We start from the raw sequence: 24,331 nt of genomic DNA on the forward strand, positions 1-24,331 counted from the left end.
CTTCTGACCAGCTTATCTCATTCATTCAAAAGTATTCTAGGTGTTCTAACAGGAAATCTATATCTGGGGGGCAAGGGAAGGAGAAAAAAAAAAAAAAAAAAAAAAAAAAAGAAAAAAAAAGGAAGAAGAAAAAAAAAGAAAAAAAAAAAAGAAAAAAAAAAGAAACCTGAGTGGAAAGAAAACGAGCCCCTTGCAAGGCACCTCAGGCATCCCTGTAACAGATCAGAGGTCTAGCAATTCTTTGACAAGACCCATAATTAAAATAGCAACAGCTTCCTCTTGTACCTGCCTAATTTCCAATGGAGTTAGCACATTCATGATATAAACATCCTAAATTATTTATTCCCAAATAATTAATGACAGAGAAAAGGGTATTCAGGGGCAGAGGAAAGCTGGGACTATGGAACTATGCTAGGTGTTAACATGAGATGGGACAGGACAACTGGAGATCCCATTATGAAATTAAAAGGACGCCAAGGAAAAGAGACATTGCAAGCTCGCAGATTTTCTTATGAAAGGAAAGAGTGAAGGAGCCCAATGGATGTTAAAGGGAAAAAACAGGTCGATGGGGGAATTCAATGAACGCAGCAACATCAATATAGTAGGGAATTGAAATCCCTAGTACAGGAGATGGGTAAAATAAGGGACAAAACAAAGACAGACAGCACAGCATCTGAAGAGCCTGAAGGGAATCCATGAAACAGAGGGGATGAGAGGTTTACCCACATGAAGCTGGAGAGTGGAATATGTGGTATGTAGCATAACACTTAACAATACCTCTTAACACCCTTTTCCCTCTGTTCTCTTAATCTTGTTCCTCCCTGATTCACCTTGATCCCTCCCTTACTCCACCTTTGTTCCTTTTCTAAAGCATCCCATAAGAAGTCTTGCACATTCTCACAATCCCCTTAAAACAGCCCATAATAAGTTTCATATGATTCTTTTCCCTTTGCATCTCAGGTGATCAAGGTGTGGAGCAGCTGCTTTACAGGATGAGACTAAAAAGGCAGAGGCATTTCAAATGGGATGGGAGATTGCAGAAGATCAAGGTTTGCAAACTAATGAAGAGAGTGGATAAGATAAAGAGAGAACTGTTTTTCACCAAGCCCTGGACTAGGGAGGATTCAGTGAAACCAGTAGGATATTAGTTTACAACTGCCTAAGACCACGCATCTTTGTACAGCAGGTAGAGAACCCCTGCAGCCTACTACCACAGGGGGCTGTGGAGGCAAACAGCATCAACAGGTTCAAAAGGGACTTAAACTCAGAGACAACAGCCCCTAAAAAGACACTAAAAGGACTTTGCAGGCATGTACCCTATGGCATCACTAATACAAATGAGGATTTGGGGGAAGAGCATGAGACAGAGTGGTGAGGCTTGCACACCCACCTTAAATAGCATTCTCTTTTGCCACACTTGTACATGTACTCATGGGTTAGATAGGCCATCAGTCTAACCAAGTAGTGTGTCTTATGTTCCTTTACTTCAAGAGGAAATCTCTCAGACTGATACACTGCTCTAATTTGGTATGATTGGAAAACAAGTATGTTGGGAATGAGAACTTAAGTCTTGACTGAAAAGCTGTTGCTTTGATCTTGCAAAGAACTGCTTAACTTTCAGGCTCTGCGGCAACTCACTGACCACGGTTCATTTCTGTGGAATTAACTACATAAATTTTCACAGGACTGGGAACAGAATTAGTATTTCATTGTTCTGTAAAGATACAGGTTTTCTCCCCACAGTGCTGAGCTGCAATTGAATTATCATGGTTTGAGTTTCATTTGCCAAGGAATATTTTACACCGACGGCATGGTTCCATTCAGGGAAAAAACATATTCAAAATAAAATAACTGAACACCTAGCCTAGGACAATGTACATAATGTAATGTAATAAAGTAATGAAGATGTTAATAAACATAAACATTTAACATGTTAAATGTTATATTTCTACTTTTTCACATCTATTATGCTACATACTATGCAGTGATCTTAATTCTTTTTAATTTTTCTTCCAATCCCATGCAAAACCTGTGGTCTGCAGCTTTATGAAGGAAATTTGACCTCAAATAGCTGCAATCCCAAACTGTTTGTAACACAAACACTAGTCTTAAGCTGTCAGACAGTGGTCAAGCCACAATGTAACTTGTGCTTCCCTCAGCTGGTTTGATATTCAGGCAAAGATATAATGTTTTTTTAAATGAGTTTTTCAATTTTTTCAATATCTATATCTTCATTAAGAAGAACACACCTCTATTCTTGGTTATCTAGTCAACTTACAGAAAATTTTGCTCAGGATTTAATTGTTTACATTCTAAAAATAATCTGTTTTACCCCTGGCTTTGGGTCCAACAATTAATTGCAGACAGAAGATCACATTTTTAGAACCTACTGTCCCACTTTGAAGTAGCTTTTTAAGATGAATAGCCATGAACCAAGAAGATAGATTTTGATCTTCTGTAACTTGCACCACAAAGCAAAGGTGTTTCAAAAGTTATAGGGAGATGTGGAAAGGTCATACAAGACCTTGTGCTCATACAAAGCCAAAGAACAAAGCTAAAGCCAAAGAAGCCAAAGGTCCTGAAACTCCTTAGCTGTGCCTCAACAATGGCTATGGAAAACCATAGTCAGAGAAAGCTAGGAGAGGTTTCCTTCCTTCAGCTTCTTTCTGGTGCATACTATTTATCTGCCAGGTCATAAAAACAATATCAGAAACAATACTCTCTGTTACTTGGATTGCCACAGAAATGAAACTATAGGTCTGAATCTTCTCTGTTTTAGGGTAGTGGTGGGGTGTTGAGTATCTGTCCTCTGTTTTGAACAAATCACCTTTAACTTGTGCTTCCTATTGGGAAGAAGGAGACACTCTGTCTTGATTCACATGACATGCTAAGGATTCTCAATTTTGGCATATTAAATGTGTTTTCTCAATTTTGGCTTATTAAATGTGTTTTATAAGGGGTTTCTTTCTTTTTTTTTTTTTTCTTCCTTTCCATCTTTCTCTCTCTCTTTTTTTTTTGTCTTTTCTTTTTTCTTTCATTTTTTTTCTTTTAATTCTTTTTCTCCTCCTTTTGTCTCCTCTCGAGTTGTCTCATCTCCTCGTCTCCTCTCCTCTCCATCAAAAGAATATCTAAATGGTTTTTTTTTATTTATTTGACTATGTCTTTCTGTCCTTGCCTTTGACTACTGAAGCTCAGATCCTATATAGTCTGAAAGAAGCACCGATACCTGCAGAGTTAGTGAAAAGGGGACATCACAAGTGAAATCCAAAGAGTGAAGGCAAGAGATTTCAGTAGAGGTACTTACCATTATTTTTTCTTATTTGTTTAGCTAGTGGTTAATTTTTTTTAAAGAGTATCTTTATTAAATACTAATACTAATAATACTACTACTAATTAATAATAATAATAATATTTCAAGTACATTTCAAGACATTCAAAAATCAGAAAAATGCAAAGAACAAAACAATATTTCTACCAAAAAAAATTAATAATAAGCTACAATTTTCTAAATTTCTCAGATCCATGTTGTATTTACAAAGAATGGTTAAGAGGTACAAGTTTTATTTTTAAAATAATTGTAGGCTGCCATAAGAAAAAAAAATAGTTGGCCTGAATGTTCCTGGCTGGGAAATACTGTATTTTTCTGCTCAGGTACAAAATTAGCTGTGTTAAGGGTAGTATGCCAGAAATGATTGTATTTGGGTTTGTTGCCCCGATAGGAAGCAAATTTCTGTGTGTTTGTTTTCACTCATTTTCCACAGGAAAATCCCTGGGGCTTTGCTTTCCCTTTGCCAAGAGGAAGAACCAGAATATCTGTTTCCATTTGCAAACTGGAAACTCCTTTGTTTTTTATGTTCCATCCCTTAAAGGAAGAAATAATAATGCTTCCCTGGACTTCCCTAAAGAAAGTAAAGCACCTGCTAAAAGAAAATAGTCTCTTTTTTTTTTTTTTTCAATTGATTGTTTAAGACAGGCCTTCAACAAGGCACCTAAGAATTACATTGTCTCTAGAGCTTTGTATATAATTTGAGAGAAAGTTATTCAACTCAATTTCATAATCTCACTGAAGATACACATTCCATCTTTGCAGTGAGTTTTACGTGTATAAAAGGCCTGTATATACCTGGCCCTCATACTAAACTCAGTGTGAAATGGGGACTTCTTTTTGCTTCTCCTGTTTGAATGGATCAATTACACAGCGACAGAATGGAGATGGGAGTTGTTTTGCTATCAATTTAAACAAGGATATTCAAACTGTAAAACCTTTAAAACGTGCAAAGAAAACATAGGATCAAGTGAAGCCATCCAAACTGACTTAATTTTTAACTTACTGCAAGTTTTAGGCATTGGAATTATGTTTAGATGATTTAGATGGTTTAGATGTTGAACTTAGTGATATGGTTTAGTGGAGGACTTGTTAGTGTTAGGTCAGAGGTTGGACTCGATGATCTTGAGCTCTCTTCCAACCTCGACAATTCTGTGATTCTGTGATTCTGTGATAATGTAATAGGTATCAAGTTAGTGGTATCTGTTTAGTAGGCTGGTAAATGAACAAAACTCAAAAGTTTCCTCCTTTTCCGCTATGCACAGAAGCTAAAGCTAGACAGGCTGGCACACAGTGGAAAGATCACATAAAAAAAAAAAAAAAAAAAAAAAAAGGAAAACAAAATAAAGATTTGTGGATTAACTATGCAAAAGTGAAAGGTACAGTGGCCCAAGGACATTAGGCCCACTCTTAGTTTTCCTTGTCATAGAATCATAATATCTTCTGAGTTGGAAGAGATACATGAGGATCATCCAGCCCAACTCCTGACTCCACACAAGACAACCTATGTGTTAAACCATGTATCTGAGAGCATTGCCCATACACCTACAAGTGTCATCCAAACGTTTCTTGAACACCAACAGGTTTGGGGCCATGACCACTTCTCTGGGAAGCCTACTCCTTCCTCTCAGAGAAGATCTTTTTCCTAATATTCAATCTGAACCTCCCCTAATGCAGCTTCAAGTCATTCCCTTTCATCCTATATGATTCTGTAAAGAACCATTACTCATTACAAGAAAAAGGAAGTGGATATGCATATCAACATTAACAAACAAAACAAAACAATGTACTTCACAATTTTATGACTAACACTGATTTTGAATAAAGTTCACTCATTCTAGTAACATGTAGAAACAACTACAGAGTATTGGTGGGAAATGTCACTGAATGACATCACTGGGAACAGTGGTGTGTTAGGCATGAAGGATTAGAGTCTGAACTGGCACACTGTGTACACGAGCTGGTCAAGACAACCACATGGAAAACATACCTAGTGAGCAATCACAAGCCAAACAGTTGCATGAGAAACAGGTAAGAGAATTCAGGGATCATTTCAAGGTGCATGAATTCATCTCATGACTGAATACACCTTTTTTAATGTAGATATTTTTATGACTGTGTTACATAAAGCAGCATATAAGCAGCCACAAGTAATGCAGAAAGCAATATTCCATTTTGTTGTTGTTGTTTTCTCTGATACATTTGTTGTTTGAACTAAAATTTTTAAATCTAAACTCCTGAAGTTGTTATTGGCTACAGAAGAACAAGCCTAAGATGACAACTTCTGAATCAATAACAAAGAAAAGGGTATTCTTAGAACAAGAAAGTGAAGGGCTGAAATGCCAGCTCTCACCGTGGAAAGGACCAGTTCATTTCTGAACAGTTTGTCAATGGGTTCACCTTTCCAGTGATTACTGGAGTATGGGACCAGTCCTCACAGCCCGGGAGCCAAAATGCAGTTTGGAAAATCATAGAATAGAATTTCGGAGCATCTATTTACAAATATATATATATATATGTTATACACACATATATATACGTTATATATGTATACATATATACACATTACGCATTACATATATGTACATTATATATATGCTTTATATTTGCGGGAGAAATGGCTTCTGAATTACAATTAAAAAGTTCCTTAGCTCTTTTCAAATTCTGCAGCATGTTTGTTTGAATTTATTTATTGAAACAACAGTTTGAATGGATTACATGGTTCATTATGATTAAGCCCTCAGCTAACGCACTAGAAAAACAAATTAGCAGGACGACAGTAGGTATGTTCAGTGTTTCATTCATGATTTCATCTCTACATGTTACCTTTCTGCCTAAACATGAGCGACGTTCATTATAGCTGTTTATTTTAAATGTGTTAAAGGGTTAAGGGTGACACGTCGCCATACACACAGCACAGCTTAACGGGAGGCATAATATTTAGGCGAGTCAGAAAACGTTAAAATCAGGAGCTGCACTTCTCCGGAATAAAGCCGCGTTTGTGTTCAGCTGGAAATTTCCTCGGCCGGGCCACAGAGGATTCGGGCCCTGTGGTTTAGCTGGCGTTGGGTCCCCTCACCATGGCGCTAACCCCATCACCAACCCCACCACCAACCCAAATAAACACCAACCCCACCACACCAGCCACACACGGGCAGCGCGGGCACCCGCCACCAACTCCCCCCACCCCGCCACCATCCCCGGCTGAGGCCGGCCGTGCCCGGGAGCGGCCGCAGGGGGCGGGCAGCAGCGGCGGGGTGGCGCCGCCTCCCCGCCCGCCCGGCGCTGCGGGGCCGAGGCTGAGGAGCCGGAGCGGCGGCGCTGCCCCTGCGGGCGGGCGGGAGGAGGTGAGCGGGGCTGGAGGGGGGCTCCCGGCGGGGCCGCGGCCCCCTCGGGCCGCCCGTGAGCGCCGTTTCTTTCCCCGCGGGGGCTCCCCGCTCGCTCCCGGCCTGGCTGTGGCGCGGAGCCGGGCCCGGCCGCTCTGCTCCGGGGCGGGCATTTTGTGTCTAGGGGGCTGAGGGGAGAGGTCGGGGCGGCCGCTCCCCTCACGGGCAGCGTTGTCGGTGTGTCCTTACAGCCATACAGACGGGCGCCCCGCGCTGCTATGAGCTCGTCCCAGGTGGGTACCCGCCGCCCCGGCTCCGGCAGTGCCTCGGTGACCGCCACCACCGCCACCAGCAGCAGCCGCCGCCGCTCCGGAGCTGCCACACCGTAAGTTGTCGCCGGAGCGGGGCCCCGCGGGCAGCACCGAGCCCCTTCCTCACGGCAGCACCTGACAGAGCCACGGCCGGGCTAAGCCTGCTCGCTGTCCTCCTCCAGGGATTGTGCTGCCCGGGGCAGTTTGTTACAGCCGGGTCCCCGTCTGGCTGATGTAGCTCTGCTGTGTTTTCCTGGGTTTATCTAAGGACAGTTGTCAAATTTATATCATTCCTGCTGTCAAATTTCTCTCATCCCTTTTATTTTTTTGTATCTGCAAAGGCAGTTATTTTGTACAAGGTGTTTTTTATCTTGCAGTGTGCTCCTGAACAACCCTTGTTAGCTACTTATCAGCTTTTCATCTGACTGTTTACAAGCTGATTGCTCAATAATTTGCTGTAAAATCTTTCCAAAGACTCAAGTTAGGTTAACAAGTCTTTACCTCCCTTGGTCCTCCTCCTCCCCCCTCTTGGAGGTATGTGCTCGTGTCCTCTCTGACTTCTAAAGGCATTGCTTGGGTCAGCTCTTCAAGCATCAAGGGGGGGATTTCATAAGTGTCCGCTGACTCGAAAATCTTTATCTTATCTTGGTCTTTTAACCTACCTCCTTCCACTTTGACCTCACCTTCTGTCTCCCTGCAAGATGAATTTCATTAAATATTTAGTCACAGTTAACCTTTCTGCTGGGGTCTGGCATAAGACATTTCACACTTCCATCCTGTTTTGCATCACCTATGATTTGTTCCTTTTGCTCTTAAGTAAAGAACCTTACCTTCCTTTTTTTTTCCTTGTATTGTCTTCATAGAAGCTTTGCTTGCTACCCTTTATGTCCTTTACTAGTAGTAACTCATTTCTGTACCATGGCTGCTCTGATTTTATCACTACATGCTAGCATTGGCTCTTAATAATGATTCTTAGCCATGTACCCCCACTTTTTTCTTTTTTCTTTTTTTTTTATATCTTTTGTGTGACTTTTTCAGATCATTAAAGTACTCCTGATGCAGTTAAGACAGTCTTTACACACTTTTGCCTTTGAACTGCTTTTGTGCACTGAGTCCCTTTTGTGCACTGAGTCCCTTTCAGTAACTGCCAGCTCTCTGCTTTCTTCCATCTCTTAGATTATTTGCCCAAGACTCATGCTTGTCTATTCCCTGAGGTTGTTTTTATGAAGTCTGTTAGTTTTATTCCATTCCTCACATTCTACTTTCCTTAGAATAGTCAGAATCTGTGGACAGTGGACTGAATTCAGCTCAGGAGAGCAATTTATCATGTCCTATTCCATGATATCCCCTCTCATGGATTCTTTGGACAAAAACTGGAAGTAGGCTGCAGTATGGCTAAACAGTACCAGTAGCCCACTGTCTCTTGGCAGTTCCATTTCCAGTACTGTAAGTTTTGCAGTACTTTCATATCCCATGGCATGAACTGGAATGAGGCTCTCTAATCACACGGTGAATGCATGCATATTCTGTGACGTCTACTTGATGTACATCTCTTGTCTGATCAGAATACAACTATTCTCATTGTGTTCCTGGATGTGAACCCACCGTGGTACGGGAAATGCTGGCATTTTGGTCATGTGTTAGCTGCATTTTGGGTCATATGGCACAAAAGAAGTCAATGTTTGTTTCAGTGCATGCATAAAACACTGTGTGCTCTACCTCTACCAGAATGCATCATTGCTGGAATCTTTTATTAGAACACTGATTTTGTGGTCACTTTCACATACTATTTTCCATCTTTAGAATCTCAGTCCAATTTCAGTGATTTCCTCCCTTTAGTCAAAAACTGAAATGAAAAGTACCCAGTGAAGTACATTTTTCGAACAGCTTCCTCCAAGCTTCTGGAGCACAAAGCTACTCTTGATTGTAGGAGATTGTTCTACACACGTAGTGTGTTCCCATCTAATGACTGGGTAAAGTTCCCCACTGGTTACTGTTATATCAGCCCTTAGATGATTGCTCAGAAAGAGTTTCATTCACCTTTCTGTGTGGTTTGCTGTTGATAGCTCCCAAGACAGCAGCAACCTGGTGTTTTCCCTTTACTCCTCCTTAATCTGCCTTTCCTTATTGCTTCATTGATTTTCAGAGCTCATTCCTATTCTACAGTGCGGAACCGCCTGTGTCAGAACTGTGGTTCCATGCAAAGGCTTCCTTCCTGGGGATTGTTTTGTGTTTTTGGTTTTTATGTCTGTCTTTTTGTGTTTGTTACAACTTTACTGACCTCTTCTCTCCAAAGCTATAGCAGTATTTCTTTTAATTTTCTGAGAGACTTGGATTGCTCACGGCCTCCCTTACTGCAGTGGTGAATTTGAGTCTTAAAAGTCTCTAATACTTTTTTTTTTTTTGATTGTGTGAAATCTGTCACACACTATCTGTCAGTGAGTCAGTACTGTGCTTGAATAGTACAAGAAAAACTTTTCCTTGTTCCCCGTGAAAGTAACTTTTTGACAAGTTTGTATGGTTGAACTGGACATACACAGAATATATTTTTCTTATGAGAAGGATGTACATGTATTGTCTCCTTAAAACTGTAGCAGCCAGGAATAAAAAGGCTTTGAAAGGTCCCTAGACCTAATTATTGTATTGAATGGGCATAGGAGAAACAAGCTTTGTTTTTGAATAGGAGGGGAATCTTAATAAGAAACATTTTGTTTTCATTGTTATTTCTAAGTTACTGGATCAATGTCAGAGGAAAGTTAAGGGTGTATTTTTGTTGTATTAATTTTTCTTGTGGTCATATAATGCTCAAAACTAAACAATCAGTCTGTAATGTGACAATGAAATAATAGAGATTGTCTGCTGAATGGTGTTGTGATGTAACTCAGAGGCGTCCAGTACTGAATCCAGTTGTCAGCCTTGAAAAATGCAACTTTCCACTCCCTGAGAGTTCTATTTTTTAATTCAGACTGAAATCATAAAAGTACTGGTCCATGTATATCATTTATACCACAACAGTACTTAGAGTTGGAATGCATCTGCCAAGGTTGCTCCATGCTTACCTTTGAAATCCACCATGAATGGAGAATGAATACGTAGATACTGCAGTCTTCAAAGATTTGAAATTTAAGTACTAAAACTTGCCTAGATTAAACTCTAGCTTTTATATTAGTGAGTCTTAATTTCCTTTATGAATATAGACATGCTGTCATACAAAGATCTGTTTTAAATATAAAGAGGAGTTTCTGTGCGCTGACAGAATTATTCTTTTCACGGAGACGCAATTATTTCACCCTTTTGTCTTTCATATAGCCTTTGTTGAATTCCCTGAAAAAAGTTGATACTTTTTTTTGGAAAAACATTGTGAGATTCATCATGACAAACAAACATAATCACAGTAATAATACATATTATATGTATGCAGTTTTTATATGTGTAGCTCTTATCACAGTCCTCTTAAAACTGTAAATGAACCTCACTGCCCTATTTTTATCCCCTTTCCAAATAGCACTGCACTCTAAGTAATTGACTTCTGTCAAAATTGATTGTGTTTGCTGTAATGTAGGTGATCAGAATACATGGCTCTCATCACAATCCTTTTTTAAAACTGTAAATCAGCTATCTCAGTTTTATAGACAGGATACCTGAGCAGTATGGCTAAGATCAGGATTTCCATACCTAAGTCCTTCTAAATCAGATAGTTACCACTGGACAGTTTGGTACCTGCATGTAATGAACGTGTTATGTAGAATTAGTCAAGAGTTACTTACTGATCACACTTTATACCGAAGAAATCTAACTTCTTTCCCTCCTTTTCATCTGTGTTCATTAATCACTGACCTTGCTGCCGTCTTCCTACAAACGTGTGAATTCTCTAAACCCTTCTACATTATGCATTTTTTTTAAACCAGGATCAGCAGTCAGGCATCTTTATGCCTTATTGATTTGCTGATTTTAATTAAAGTGGTTTTAAAAATATAGGTACTATCTTTCCTATACTTTTTTATTTCCTTTTCAGTTTTTCACTACATTCTTATTTACTTCTGTATTATTAAAGTGCTTGAAATTCTTGTGCTTGTCCTTGTATTAGTGACACATATGCACTAATCAATTTTGTCTTGCTCCTTTATGAAGGAGAAAATAGAACATGAAAATTGGATCCACAGAATTTGTATCCAGAGGTGTGCATGGATTTTGACAGCTCATTAAAATGTATGACACTGCTTTTTTCCTTCTGTTATTTTCTCTTCTTTTTTTTTCCAGAAAACAGCATTGTAGGTTTGGTGGCTTAGAAGTATGGAATCAATCTCTATGATGGGAAGTCCTAAGAACCTCAATGAAACTTTTCTACCAAATGTTGCCAATGGCATCAAGGATGCCAGTAAGATCACAATAGGCATCATTGGAAGTGGAGACTTTGCAAAGTCACTGACGATTAGGCTTATCAGATGTGGGTATCACGTGGTTGTAGGAAGCAGAAACCCTAAACTTGCTGCAGAGTTCTTTCCCCATGTGGTTGATGTCACTCACCATGAAGATGCAGTAGCCAAAGCAAACATCATTTTTGTAGCCATTCACAGAGAACATTATGCCTCTTTGTGGGACCTCAAGCATCTACTCATTGGTAAAATTCTGGTTGATGTCAGCAACAATACAAGAGTAGACCAATATCCAGACTCCAATGCAGAGTATTTGGCATCACTTTTCCCAGATTCCCTGGTTGTCAAAGGATTCAACGTTGTTTCAGCTTGGTCTCTACAGTTAGGACCAAAGGATGCCAGCAGACAGGTAAATTTTGTGTTTGTATTCATTTGATTTGTTTGTGAAATAAAAAAGACAGGAACTGGCTGTAGGCAGACAGAACTCATGGGATTCACCTTGCCTGACTTAGTGTGTCTAAAGTGTTGGGTGTTTAATTTGAGTTGGAATAGCCAATAAAACTTTTGGAGTCCAGTTTATCCCCTGTTTATGTATAGAATAAATGGTTCAAGTTGTCCTCAGGGATGCCTGCGTATCTTTAAAGATTGCAGAGGAAATGTAGGTACTAGCTTAGACTGAACAGCTGACCTTTAGATGACTACAGTAAGAAGAAAAGAATGGGGTTCTAATGTCTTCTGGAGGAAATATATTAATTTGTATTCTTGTGCTCTGTGCAAGGATGAAGGGAGCCTTTCCCAGTATATTTTAGTTTAAGTATTGGTTGGCATGGGGTGAGCTTTGAAAAAGATGCACAGAAATCTGAGATCCTGATCCCAGGCCTCAGGAGTCAGTTCTTGTAAAGTGTTTGCATTCAGTGTAATGGCAAAGTGAATATAGCCCAGTATTGAGCTTTCAGAATATCCCGAGATCATAAATCAGAGGAAACAGAAGGAGGCACATATGTTTCTAAGTGATCATTCTTTTGATCCAGGACTGCTTGTGAACACCATGTTCCAATTCCTTCCCAGTATATTCCCCAAATCCATCCTGCATATAGAAAAGGCAGGTTTATGTTTTTCTGGCTTCCCTAAAGCGTTACACAGACATGCAAGAACCCCGTCCTTCACAGCTTTGTGGACTCAGACAGACACGAGAGCTGACTGGTGTAACGTAACTCCTGGAGACTGCTGAGTTTTCTGGCACTTCAGGCAGATAATAATGGAATGCAATCAATACAGAATTAGCATAATTTAAAAAAATAACCTCTTTCTATCCCCGTTTAGAGTAGCACTCCACTATAAGAAATTGATTTCTGTCAAAACTTATCATGTTAGCTGTAATGCAGATTATAAGAAACCAGTTGTGGGCAAACTACCCCACTGTCAATTTTAAAGGGACTTTAAAGTACTTTCGAGTAGTGCTTTTCTTTTGCTATGGAGGAAATAAAAATGGTCTTTAGGAGGAGTTATTTGGCTGCTGTTTGTTTTTGTGTGTTTGTTTTTTTTTTTCCATAAAACATTCATTTTTTGTGGAAATCTGGATCATGAAGTGAAGCTTAAATTATTATATATGGATTAGGCTGTTTTCTGCTTTGCATTCTGTTTGTGCTACAGCTGTTTTGGGGTCATCATTTAAGATGCCTGAATATTTGAGAGAGAAGAATTTCTGAAATTATTTTAATCATTGTTTGAGGTTCAATCCAATCCTATAGACATTTCAATATGGGGAATGAGACATTTTAATGTGTGGATTACCCTGACATCCCACAATCATCTTGTTGTTAACTTCAAGAAAATGCCAATTTTGTTTTCATTACTTTGTTCCTAAGTCAGTGTGCATATTTTCATCTTGGCTGGATTTGTGTATGGTTCCATTTTTAATTTCTATTTCTTATCTTGGTGCTATAATCTGGGATAGCGATGTACAATTTATAGCAGCAGTGCTGTGGTTTTGTCCTTGAGGCTGCTGGGGAGTTATTTTTTGTTTGTTTGTTCTGTTTCTGTTTTGTTTTGTTTGCTTTTTTTTAACCTTCAAGTCTTTTTCTGTGACTGCAATTCACCTGACTTTTCCAACAGGTCTATATATGCAGTAACAATGTTCAGGCTCGCCATCAAGTTACTGAGCTTGCCCGTCAGCTCGGTTTTATTCCTATTGATCTGGGGGCATTGTCATCTTCAAGGGAGATTGAAAACTTACCACTGCGACTGTTCACACTGTGGAAGGGGCCTGTGGTGTTGGCCATTAGCCTGGCAACATTTTTCTTCATCTATTCCTTCATCAGAGATGTAATCCATCCATACGTCAGAAATCAACAGAGTGACTTTTACAAGATCCCCATTGAGATTGTGAACAAGACTCTGCCAATTGTTGCCATCACTTTGCTCTCCCTAGTGTATTTGTCAGGACTTATTGCAGCTGCTTATCAGCTTTACTACGGTACCAAGTATAGGCGGTTTCCACCGTGGCTGGACAACTGGCTGCAGTGCCGAAAGCAGCTTGGGCTACTCAGTTTTTTCTTTGCCACAGTGCATGTGGCATACAGCCTCTGCTTACCCATGAGGAGATCAGAGCGGTATTTGTTCCTCAATATGGCATACCAACAGGTAAGGCAATGGTTAGCTAAGTAAGCCAAAAATGGTTTGGTTGTACATGTGACCCATGAACACAAAAACTCATGTTTTCTGAATATGTTCCCCTGTTTTCAGTGGAAAATATTTATGGCTATCATATGCAGAGGTAGTGCTTAGTAAGAAGGGAGAGTAAAAGAAATATCTGCGCATTGTTCTCATCTCGGTCAGGCTGCATTCAAGTTTGTGTAGTAGGTGGAATCAAGGATGTGTTCTGCTTAAATCCCTGGCAGTAACATACACAAGGAGAATGTAGATTAGACAGGATAAGAGCAACACCACAGGAAACTTCTGAGTTTCTCAGGTAAGTTCTTCACTGAGTATTTTTAATACAAGGCAGATGTATGTATATCATAAGAGCATTTACAAGTGTGAAGAAGTACTAAGGGCAGATGCTGTAATAATATTCACAGATACATTTATGTTCGTAAGATAAAAATCCTGTTACTTTGTAACTTTTTGGACCAATGGTACAAATACTTTATTTGTTAGAAATTCTGTGAACGGTATCTATTACGAGCAATAGAGATTGACTGAATGTTCCCAGGAGCAATTGGTCTTGCATAATCATGAAATAATCTCTAACAAATCTCTCATCCTTTAGAATCCACAGTGTTTAAATTTGTTACATCATTTAGAAATAGTTGTGGATTCACCCAGTTTATGTTACAGGATATAGGTTTCCAACATCTGAAGAATATAATTCCTTTTCTACACTTTAGTAGAATGTTCAGATTTATCTCTTTTTATAAGATAATTGTTATTAATAGTATATAATGTTACATTTTCTTTTACCAACTCATCTGTTTTCCTGCTTAACATATTTTTAATCTAACAGAACCCAATACTAGCAGTAAGAAAATAGTTTGTTGGTTTGTTTGTTTGTTTTTCCTCCAACACAGGACAAAACCTCTGAAATATTTGACCCCATTTTATAGAGACTTCTGTTGATACTTCTACTGTTCTGGAGAATAAAGTGTTTCCTTTCTACTCCTTCATCAGGTTCATGCAAATGTTGAAAATTCTTGGAATGAGGAAGAAGTGTGGCGAATTGAAATGTATATCTCCTTTGGAATAATGAGTCTTGGATTGCTTTCTTTGCTGGCAGTAACTTCCATCCCTTCAGTAAACAGTGCCTTAAACTGGAGGGAGTTCAGTTTTATTCAGGTGTGTTACCTTCTAAATAAGAGTTTTTTTGTTGTTAGTTGTTGTAACTAACTCCTTTTAATGATTATTATTATTATGAAAAGCACTTTGCGACGTAATAGTGTGTTGTTTTTCCTATCAGCTAAGTTAATAAAAACAATATAAAAGCTGAGTTTAGATTTAGCAAATTATTAACGTACACAACATAAGCTATTTTCTAGCATTGTTCCAGTAGAACAAGCTCCTGAGTAGCATTGCCCCTACGTACAGTGATTCAAACAGACCTCTACCCCAGTGTTTCTAATACTGTAGACAATCATCAGTTGTGAATGTTGTTGCCCAGAAATCATGTCTGTCTCTGATTTTCCCAATTGTTTTGGAGATGCCTCCATCTTACCTAGCCTGATTTCACAATGCAGGTGGCAGAAGTTCCAAAAATTCCAGCCTCCTTGATCAAGGGAAAAAGACTTCAAGAGGAGAAGTAGTGCAGGCTCAGAGTATGAATTCCTTCAGAGTATGAATTTTGAAGAAGTGGGAGATATGAAGGTTGAGCAGTGATGCAGAAGGAAGGAACTGTATTTGCCCTACCAGGACCTAAGCTAGACAAAACAAATATTTGATTACCTCTTCATGATTCAGAGAGAAAACACTCATAAAATCCAGACAGAAGAGCCACAGAATCAGGCAGTGATAAAGAGTGTGCTCAGTAGGAGACCCTAGGTGATGGAAACTTAGTATGAAATTCTGCAGGTATCTTAGCATGACCTTAGCATTACATGAGTAGGTGCTAACTGAAGAAAGAAGCTGTGGCAACTAAACTAATGCATTCGTTTTCTTAACTCCTCTTCAGCACTCATCTTTTTCTCCTCTAAATATATTTGGATAGCAAACAAAGATACATGTGGGTAAGAAATAAAAGAGAATTCATATTTTATCAGAGCAGACAGAATAGCTTGGCTAAATCAATATATTGCAAACAGAAAAGGACATTTTTTGAAACCAATCTTGAAGTGTTCATATAAAATACATGGAAATGGAAAATGTCAGCAAGCAGTGCTGCACCTGGTCCTTCAGTTTTCAGGGAGTTTTTTCAGTTAAATTAGCATTATGTAACATAGGCATAAATAACCACTGCTTTTGTTTTCCAGTCCAGGAGTTCACACCAAAAGCAAACCACTCAAAGTGGCAATGGACAGAACAGATCGGCTTTGAAAGCTTACCTTTCTTAGTAAAAATGAGCACAAGTCAACCATTTAGGATGGTTGGAAGTAGGAAGCTTATTTTTTTGTAGACGTTCCTTTTGTTTGCTAGCACAACTCTATAAAATTTTCTGGGGCGATTATTACTAAAACCTTTCTTGCCCAAACACTTCAAGGAAGAGCTGCTCTGCCTTGTTTTCCCCACTAGAACAGAATACTTTCCCCCAGAATAAAGTATGAGGTGTAGATATTTAGCAAGTTTATGAGTAAGATTCCAGTCAGAATTGCTACAGGCAGTTAATAAGTTTAGCAATATCCTCTTCTTGGGAGAATTTGAGGTACACCTCACATAAACACAGGCTTTGGAAAATGCCTGTTCTATGTATGCATTGTTAGAAGTTACTCAACCATTGTGAAGGTAAAAACCCCTGAAGCAGATTTGTTTCACAGCACATTTCTGTCTCTGTATATGTACATCTTCTTGGTAATATTTTACAGATTTTTCGCCTACATCTTTTCTACTCCTTTAGCACTTTGTTTTCTGTGTTGTTTTTTCCCCCCAATAATGCCAGTTTGTCCAATTTATCCGTAGCCTTGGCTGTGAATCCTGTACATTAGCTAAAAAAAATAACTTTGATCAGGAAGGAAAAGAAACAAAATAGAGACGACTGACAAAAAAGACAAAAGAATTGGCAAGTCCATTGGAAACATGCTAATCTATTACTCAGCTTCCAGGAAACACAATTCAGTGGAAGATTAGGAAGCAAAGCAACCAATGTTCTTCCCTTCTTCTCAGCAGACTTTCTAGAGCCTTGCCAGAGGGGTTCTCAGCATTTACAACTAATATTGCTACATACTCACTCACCAATATGAAGTTACCAGTCACCAAAAAGTATTCCTTCTTGCTGCTTTCAAGCAGTCCTTTGCTCTTATAACATCAGCATGCTGTGCCTCTCCTGGTCTCTCTTTGGTAACATCAGTGTAATTGATCTTTGAGCTCTTGTAGCCATTTTCATCCCTTTCTTTTTACATCTTAAGAAGTAAGGAAAAGATGACAGAATTCCAGTATGTATTCCTTCCAAGGCACAACTACGTTTGAGGAGATCTGTTGTCTTTAATCCCTGCATTCCCTCCTCCATGTTGTCCAGTCATAAACCTCTGCAGAAGGAAGTAGCCTTGTAAACCTGAGTGACAGCTGCTCTCCCTTTCACCTTCTGAGAATTAAACAGATTGCTTTCTAGCAGTTAATAGCTTCCACAGCGCAGTCATCGTTTATTGCTCAGTTGAAACATCTTTTCTGTTAGCATCTATACAGATGGGCAGCTTTGGCTTTTTGAGGCTACCACTGGTCAATATTTGTCCTATGATCCAGTCCTGCCACCCAGTTTTATTTTACTGTTCCGCTACCCACCAGTGCCTTTTTCTGCACTGGTTGCTGTCTTTTTGTCCAAGCCTGCTTCAATCAGTTCCCATGAGTTTCCTCATTTCATAACTGCTCATTGCTGTAATGCTGCAGTTGCAGGCACTGCTCTAGTCTTTGAGCAGATACAGGCAAAATCAAGTGCATCGTCCTTATAACAAACACAAGTGTTGTACTGACACAGCCTCTTGCAGTAAGTTTTTACTTAAGTAGCCAAGGCAGCCAGTCTTGCCTGTTCTTCTGGAAAAGTCATTGTCAGTAACTGCAAGCTGGGAAAGATGACATTTCTTAATGGGAATTTCTAGTGCAGATCCGCCCTAAATAAACAAACAAATGAACAGAAACCCTGCAGAACACTAAGTTGTGTGGAGAATGTCCTCTTTCTCGCTAAGCAATGTTGTTACTGTCAAAAGTACAGCACTGAAATACAACAACAGAGGCAATTAAGAGCCTAGTGGAAGAAAACACTGCCAGTAGCTGACAAACTCCTCTAGGACTGTCTTTGGAGCCATATTATTACATCCATATTATTACATGAGTCGTTGAAATAGACCAGTACATACTACTAGCAGGTGCCCTGCCAACACTTCAAAGAAGCATACAACAACTTTACACAGGGAAAAAAAGAACTGAAGAGAGTCTCTATGCATCACATTTTTTTCTCATCCTTATACTGTTAGTTCTTAATGTTTGTATCAGTACTTGCTAGCTTCCATTTTGACCATTATATACAAAAACATACATAGATGTGTCAAAACTAGTTTGTAAATGGAGTTTAAAAAAGCATTAAAATGATTTTGAAAATTCTGGGAAGAGGTTGTACAGCATTTCCCTCCTGATTCTTTTTCAAGAATTGTTGCAGTTCTCATCAGAAAACCTGATGAAGAAATGGGGGATATGATTCATTCGTGCCTTTTTCTCTGCTGGCAGTGATATAAAAGCAATGACTGCAGGACAGCCACACCACCAAAAATCTGCAATAATTTATCAGACATCAGGGTTGATAGTATTGTTTACAGCCTGAATTTCTTACCAGAATTTCTGTTCAGATGCTGCATTTGCCATTTTAGTATCCATGAATGATCATCTTGGATTGTTTCATTTCTTACAGAATTGTTCTTCTTAAAGAAACTTAAATGCTACAGCATATCTAAAACCTAAGTGGCTCTGATACGTCTCCACATTGGCAAAAATAATGGATAAATATTGGCAAGTTAAAAAACATGGTAGCGATCTGCAGAAATTAATGAAAGTACTTCTCCTTTTATACCAGTTAATCCTTGCAAATGGTATTGGCTCAGACATTCTCCTGTCCCTAGAAACTGGTTAATCTTGATGCAGAAAAAATTCTTTTGCTATTGTAGACCCTAATAGTCCTTTTACCATGGTTTGGAAAAGTCAATATATTAACTCAACTCTGCAGATCAGTGGCATTTAAAAGGGCAGATTCACAGAAACTGTGAATGACCCCCCCAGAAGAAAGACTTAGGTTAAGTGATAAGAGGTCCTCTGCAGGGTGCTGTGCAAACCTTCTACTTGCCATTTAATCCAGTACTACCCATTTAAGAACTGCACGGTTGCCTTGTGCCATTCTGCCCAAATCCCATAGTCCTGATATTCCCATTAACTAGTGGGTAGGAAAAGGTAAGGGATGGTTTATGCAAAGTTCAAACTTGTGGATATAGGTCATAGTGAGGAAGAAGCAAATGGCTCTTCTTGAAGCAATAAAACTTTGGATCAATAAACCCGGATCTCTTCCAACAGAGTTGCACTGTTCCATAATAAGCATGAATCTTGTTGCCATCTAACCTCATAGGTGAGAAACAGGAAAATTGCAAATCCAGCTGAGTTTGTTCTGGTAATTTCGCTGAGATTATTCCTTATTTATCTACATGTCTTGTAATTGACTTTCATTACTTACAATTTGGACAAAGATTATTTTCATTCAATTTTTACTGCAGCCTATAGATTCTAGTGTTTTAAATCAGTGCTCGATTCAGTTCTTAGTTGGACACGTGAACTTAAAACCAAATAGTGCTAATTTAAAATAGCGCATTGTGCATTAACACAATGTCTAATAGAAATATTAAAATCATGGGTTAGAAGTGTCTGATGAAGGACCAAGTGCTGTTATCTCATCTTTTTTTCCCCATTTTCTCTTTTTTTTTCAAAGTCTACACTCGGATATGTTGCTCTGATCATAAGTACTTTCCACGTACTGATTTATGGATGGAAGAGAGCTTTTGAAGAAGAGTATTACAGATTTTATACACCACCAAATTTTGTTCTTGCCCTTGTTCTGCCCTCCATTGTAATTCTAGGTAAGATCATTTTACTTTTGCCATGTGTAAGTAGGAAACTAAGGAGAATTAGAAGAGGATGGGAGAAAAGCCACGTTATAGAAGAAGCAAGTGGGTCTGCTCCACATCTCTCCCCAGAAAGGATAACTGTGATGTGATGGTAGACTATTATTTGTTACTACTGTTGCAGATGGTCTTTTTTGTTTGTTTGTTGTTCTTTTGTCATAAACTTATATTTTCAGGAGTTTATGTATTGTCTGAGTAAAGTCACTGTGGACTTGCTTGGCATACAGTACAAGCTCTCAAAAAAACTATAAGACATTTATAATTAGGAAACTGCTCCTTCAGATAACTACAAATACTTTATTTTGAATTACAGAGGGAAGATAATTATGAAATCAGAACATTTTAATGCGTCTTTGCACAGTTGTATCATGGCAGTATTTCATTATAACCATACTTTTGAGATATTTCTTTGACTCAGAGCATGTGTCAGAGTGTTATTTATTAATACCACATTTTTCTGGGCAGTGTTTCTTTTATTTAAACGACACTTCCGTGTTAGGGAGTTCAACATATGGGCTAATAGAGTTAGTAATTTAGGAAATAATCAGGTTTTGAAGCAACTGAAATTAATTTGTAATGAAGTATTGCACATATTTATTTGTGTGTGGTTTTACAACTTTCCATGATTTGAATATGCAAAACCAATTTCAGTTATGGTTTAATTATACATCTTGTAAGCAAATAGTATTATACTAACATGGGTTTTTTTAAAAAGAATCACATAGAATTTTACTTCTTTATTTCTTTTATTCTTTATTTCTTTATTTCTGTAAGTCATACAATGAAAATTCAAAACATTCTTGTGTAAAAAAAACATGCAAGTACACGTGCAAGCAACTAGTTTTTGATTTAAGAATGATTTTGAAATATCGGAAATAATACTGAGAGGTCTGCAAAAATAAAAGTCTGTTTTCACTTTGAAGCTCCAGTATGTTGCTACAACATGGAAGCATCACATTACTCATGCTCTGTGTTTCTACACTGGAGTTTCAGTAGTTACACATGAATTTCCCAGAATCTGTCTTAAAATCTTACTATTTTTTTTGTGCAAATACAATCTTCTATTTTTATAAGAAAGTCTTACTTTTACACCAGATGTTTCTGGGATGTGCATCAATTTTTAAGAAACAAAATTATTCTTAGACCTAAAAATGAAATTTTACCTCTGAAACTTGGCATTTTCATTTCCTGTGAGATTCAGAAGAACATTCAAAATTGTTTATTACCACTGCTTGTCTGGTTTTATTCTTAACAAAATAGCCAAACCCAACTCATGTACCTTCAGGCTACCCCTACTTATTTAGGAAAAATATTTATTTTAATGAATGAGAATAGGTCCAAATATTCCTTAGATATATGGAATTATATTTTTCATATCTATTTTTGCACTATTTAGGATCTCTGACTTTCTTAGCTGAAACTTCACTTACTATTTCCAGGAAATTGTCATTAGTATATGATGTCTGTCAGAAATACACAGTACTTAAGTTGAATATATCCTTAAACGTTATTAGTCCTGTAAATCTGAGTACCTCTGTAATGAAACCAACAGCTCCACAGAACAAATAAAATCTAGAATCAAATTCTGCTCCCAGTTACACCAGCCTAAATCTGAAGAGTTTTTGTTAGTTGTTCATAATTCCAATTCAGACTCAAAAATCTACTACAATTTTATTTTAATTAAAGGTCCCGGTATAATAATATAATGTAATAATATAAGGTCCCGTTAGACTGGAAGCTGGCAAATGTTGTGCCGATTTTCAAGAAGGGTCAGAAAGAAGACCCTAGCAATTACAGGCCTGTCAGTCTCACTCACGTCAGTGCCTGGTAAAATCATGGAGAAGATGGTTCTCGAACTTACTGAGGCGCACCTGGGGGACAAAGCAGTCATTGGTCCCAGCCAGCATGGGTTTGTGAAGGGTAGGTCCTGCCTAACTAACCTGATTTCCTTTTATGATAAGATCACCCGTATGATGGGCCAAGGGAAACCAGCTGATGTGATTTTTTTGGACTTCAGCAAGGCTTTTGACACGGTTTCCCACAGGATCCTACTGGACAAAATGTCCACCATACAGCTAAATAAAAACATCATACGATGGGTGAGCAATTGGCTAACGGGCAGGGCCCAAAGGGTTATGGTAAATGGGGCTGCGTCAGGCTGGCGGGCGGTCACCAGTGGGGTCCCTCAAGGCTCCATTTTAGGGCCGGTACTTTTCAATATTTTTATAAACGATCTGGATGTAGGAATAGAAGGTATTTTGAGCAAGTTTGCTGATGACACCAAACTTGGAGGAGTTGTGGACTCGAATGAGGGTGTAAAGGCCTTACAGAGGGATCTGGACAGGTTGGAGAGCTGGGCGATCACCAACCGCATGAAGTTCAATAAGAGCAAGTGCCGGGTCCTGCACCTGGGACGGGGAAACCCTGGCTGCACGTACAGACTGGGCGACGAGACGCTGAAGAGCAGCCTAGAAGAGAGGGATCTGGGGGTCGTGGTAGACAGCAAGTTGAATATGAGCCAGCAGTGTGCCCTGGCAGCCAGGAGGGCCAACTGTGTCCTGGGGTGCATCAAGCACGGCATCGCTAGTAGGTCAAGGGAGGTGATTGTCCCGCTCTACTCTGCGCTGGTGCGGCCTCACCTCGAGTACTGTGTGCAGTTCTGGGCACCACAGTATAAAAAGGACATGAAACTGTTGGAAAGTGTCCAGAGGAGGGCTACGAAGATGGTGAAAGGCCTTGAGGGGAAGACGTACGAGGAACGGCTGAGGTCACTGGGCCTGTTCAGCCTGGAGAAGAGGAGGCTGAGGGGAGACCTCATCACAGTCTACAACTTCCTCGTAAGGGGTTGTCAAGACGCAGGAGACCTTTTCTCCATTAACACTAGTGACAGGACTCGCGGGAACGGGGTTAAGCTGAGGCAGGGGAAATTTAGGCTGGACCTCAGGAGGGGGTTCTTCACAGAGAGGGTGGTTGCACACTGGAACAGGCTCCCCAGGGAAGTGGTCACTGCACCGAGCCTGTCTGAATTTAAGAAGAGATTGGACTGTGAACTTAGGCACATGGTCTGAACTTTTGGGTAGACCTGTGCGGTGTCAAGAGTTGGACTTGATGATCCTTAAGGGTCCCTTCCAACTCAGGATATTCTATGATTCTATGATTCTATTTGTATTCGCCAAACGTCAAGCCAATGTTATATTTTGGGTTTGTTGCAAATCAAAAAGCAGCTAGATTTTTTTTTTCCAATTTCAAGTACATTCAATTCCAACGCTGCAATGAAATTTTCACACCAAATATATTTGCATGCATTTTTTTTCCAGAATTAAAGCATTTATGTCTTTAAACATTCTTTGTATGTAACATGTTGTCAGTAAATCTTTTTTCTCTTTGAAAATGGAGGTTTCTGAAAACATGTTTTGGAAAAAATAGAATTCAACCATATTTCATAGAATAGAACCATATTTCAATTGTATTTCATAGAATCATAGAATATTTTGGGTTGGAAGGGACCTTAAAGATCACCCCTTTCCATCTCCCCCCCTGCCATGGGCAGGGACACCTCCCACCAGACCAGGTTGCCCAAAGCCCCATCCAGCCTGGCCTTGAACACCTCCAGGGATGGGGCATCCACAGCTTCTCTGGGCAGCCTGTGCCAGGGCCTCACCACCCTCTGAGGGAAGAATTTCTTTCTTAATATCTAATCTAAATCTTCTGTTTTAGTTTCGAACTATTACTCCTTGTAATCACTGAACTCCCTGATAAAGAGACCATCTCCTGCTTCCTTGTAGGGCCCCTAGTGATTGTAGTGATTTTCATGTTTGTCAGCAGAAACATGAGAATTGCAGGAGATCAGGAGCAGAAAGAGAAATCTATTTTTTTTCACCTAGTTTTGAAAAGTAAGCTATTGGTTAGACAAGGGTCCATTGAGACTTTTCTCCAATAGCAGACTAGTGGCAGATTCTTCCAAAAAGAGCATCTGTCCAGTGATTTATCCTCAAACATAACCCCTCAGCACCTTGGAAGTCAATGATTTAGGGCTTCTTTGGGACACATACTGCCTCTGGACTATTGTATTGTACTTCCTCCAAAAGTTAGAAATTAGAAACTTTGAAACTTTCCCATTTTTTTTCTGGAAGGAAAAGATGGAAGAGAAAAAGAAATACATTAAAAAAAAAAAAAAAAGTTTAATAAACCTATC

The 24,331-nt window shown here is 39.2% G+C and overlaps 1 protein-coding gene across 3 annotated transcripts; it reads left to right on the top strand.

The window, feature by feature from the left end:
* The first annotated feature begins 6,639 nt into the window (after positions 1–6,639).
* On the top strand, positions 6,640–22,293 carry STEAP2 (STEAP2 metalloreductase). 3 transcript variants are annotated; one of them, XM_082752438.1, is made up of 7 exons: positions 6,640–6,672; positions 6,903–7,036; positions 9,928–10,089; positions 11,223–11,747; positions 13,454–13,981; positions 15,008–15,172; positions 19,944–22,293. In XM_082752438.1, the coding sequence occupies exons 4-7, from the start codon at positions 11,256–11,258 to the stop codon at positions 20,226–20,228; spliced, it is 1,470 nt and encodes a 489-aa protein (XP_082608564.1). In that variant the 5' UTR covers positions 6,640–6,672; positions 6,903–7,036; positions 9,928–10,089; positions 11,223–11,255; the 3' UTR covers positions 20,229–22,293. The 3 variants fall into 3 exon arrangements, with proteins under 3 accessions (XP_082608564.1, XP_082608565.1, XP_082608563.1); XM_082752439.1 differs by having other exon boundaries at positions 9,978–10,089; XM_082752437.1 differs by lacking the exon at positions 9,928–10,089.
* Positions 22,294–24,331: the final 2,038 nt, after the last annotated feature.

Source organism: Aythya marila (assembly GCF_965140915.1).
Source record: "Aythya marila genome assembly, chromosome: 2".
Lineage (NCBI taxonomy): Eukaryota > Metazoa > Chordata > Aves > Anseriformes > Anatidae > Aythya > Aythya marila.

What these genes read in the sequence shown, in the direction of transcription:
- STEAP2 (XM_082752438.1), top strand. Translation starts at nt 11,256, where the DNA reads ATGGAATCAATCTCTATGATGGGAAGTCCTAAGAACCTCAATGAAACT. An exon ending in CAAAGGATGCCAGCAGACAG is followed by an intron (nt 11,748 to 13,453) that starts GTAAATTTTGTG and finishes CTTTTCCAACAG; the next exon opens with GTCTATATATGCAGTAACAA. An exon ending in TCAATATGGCATACCAACAG is followed by an intron (nt 13,982 to 15,007) that starts GTAAGGCAATGG and finishes CTCCTTCATCAG; the next exon opens with GTTCATGCAAATGTTGAAAA.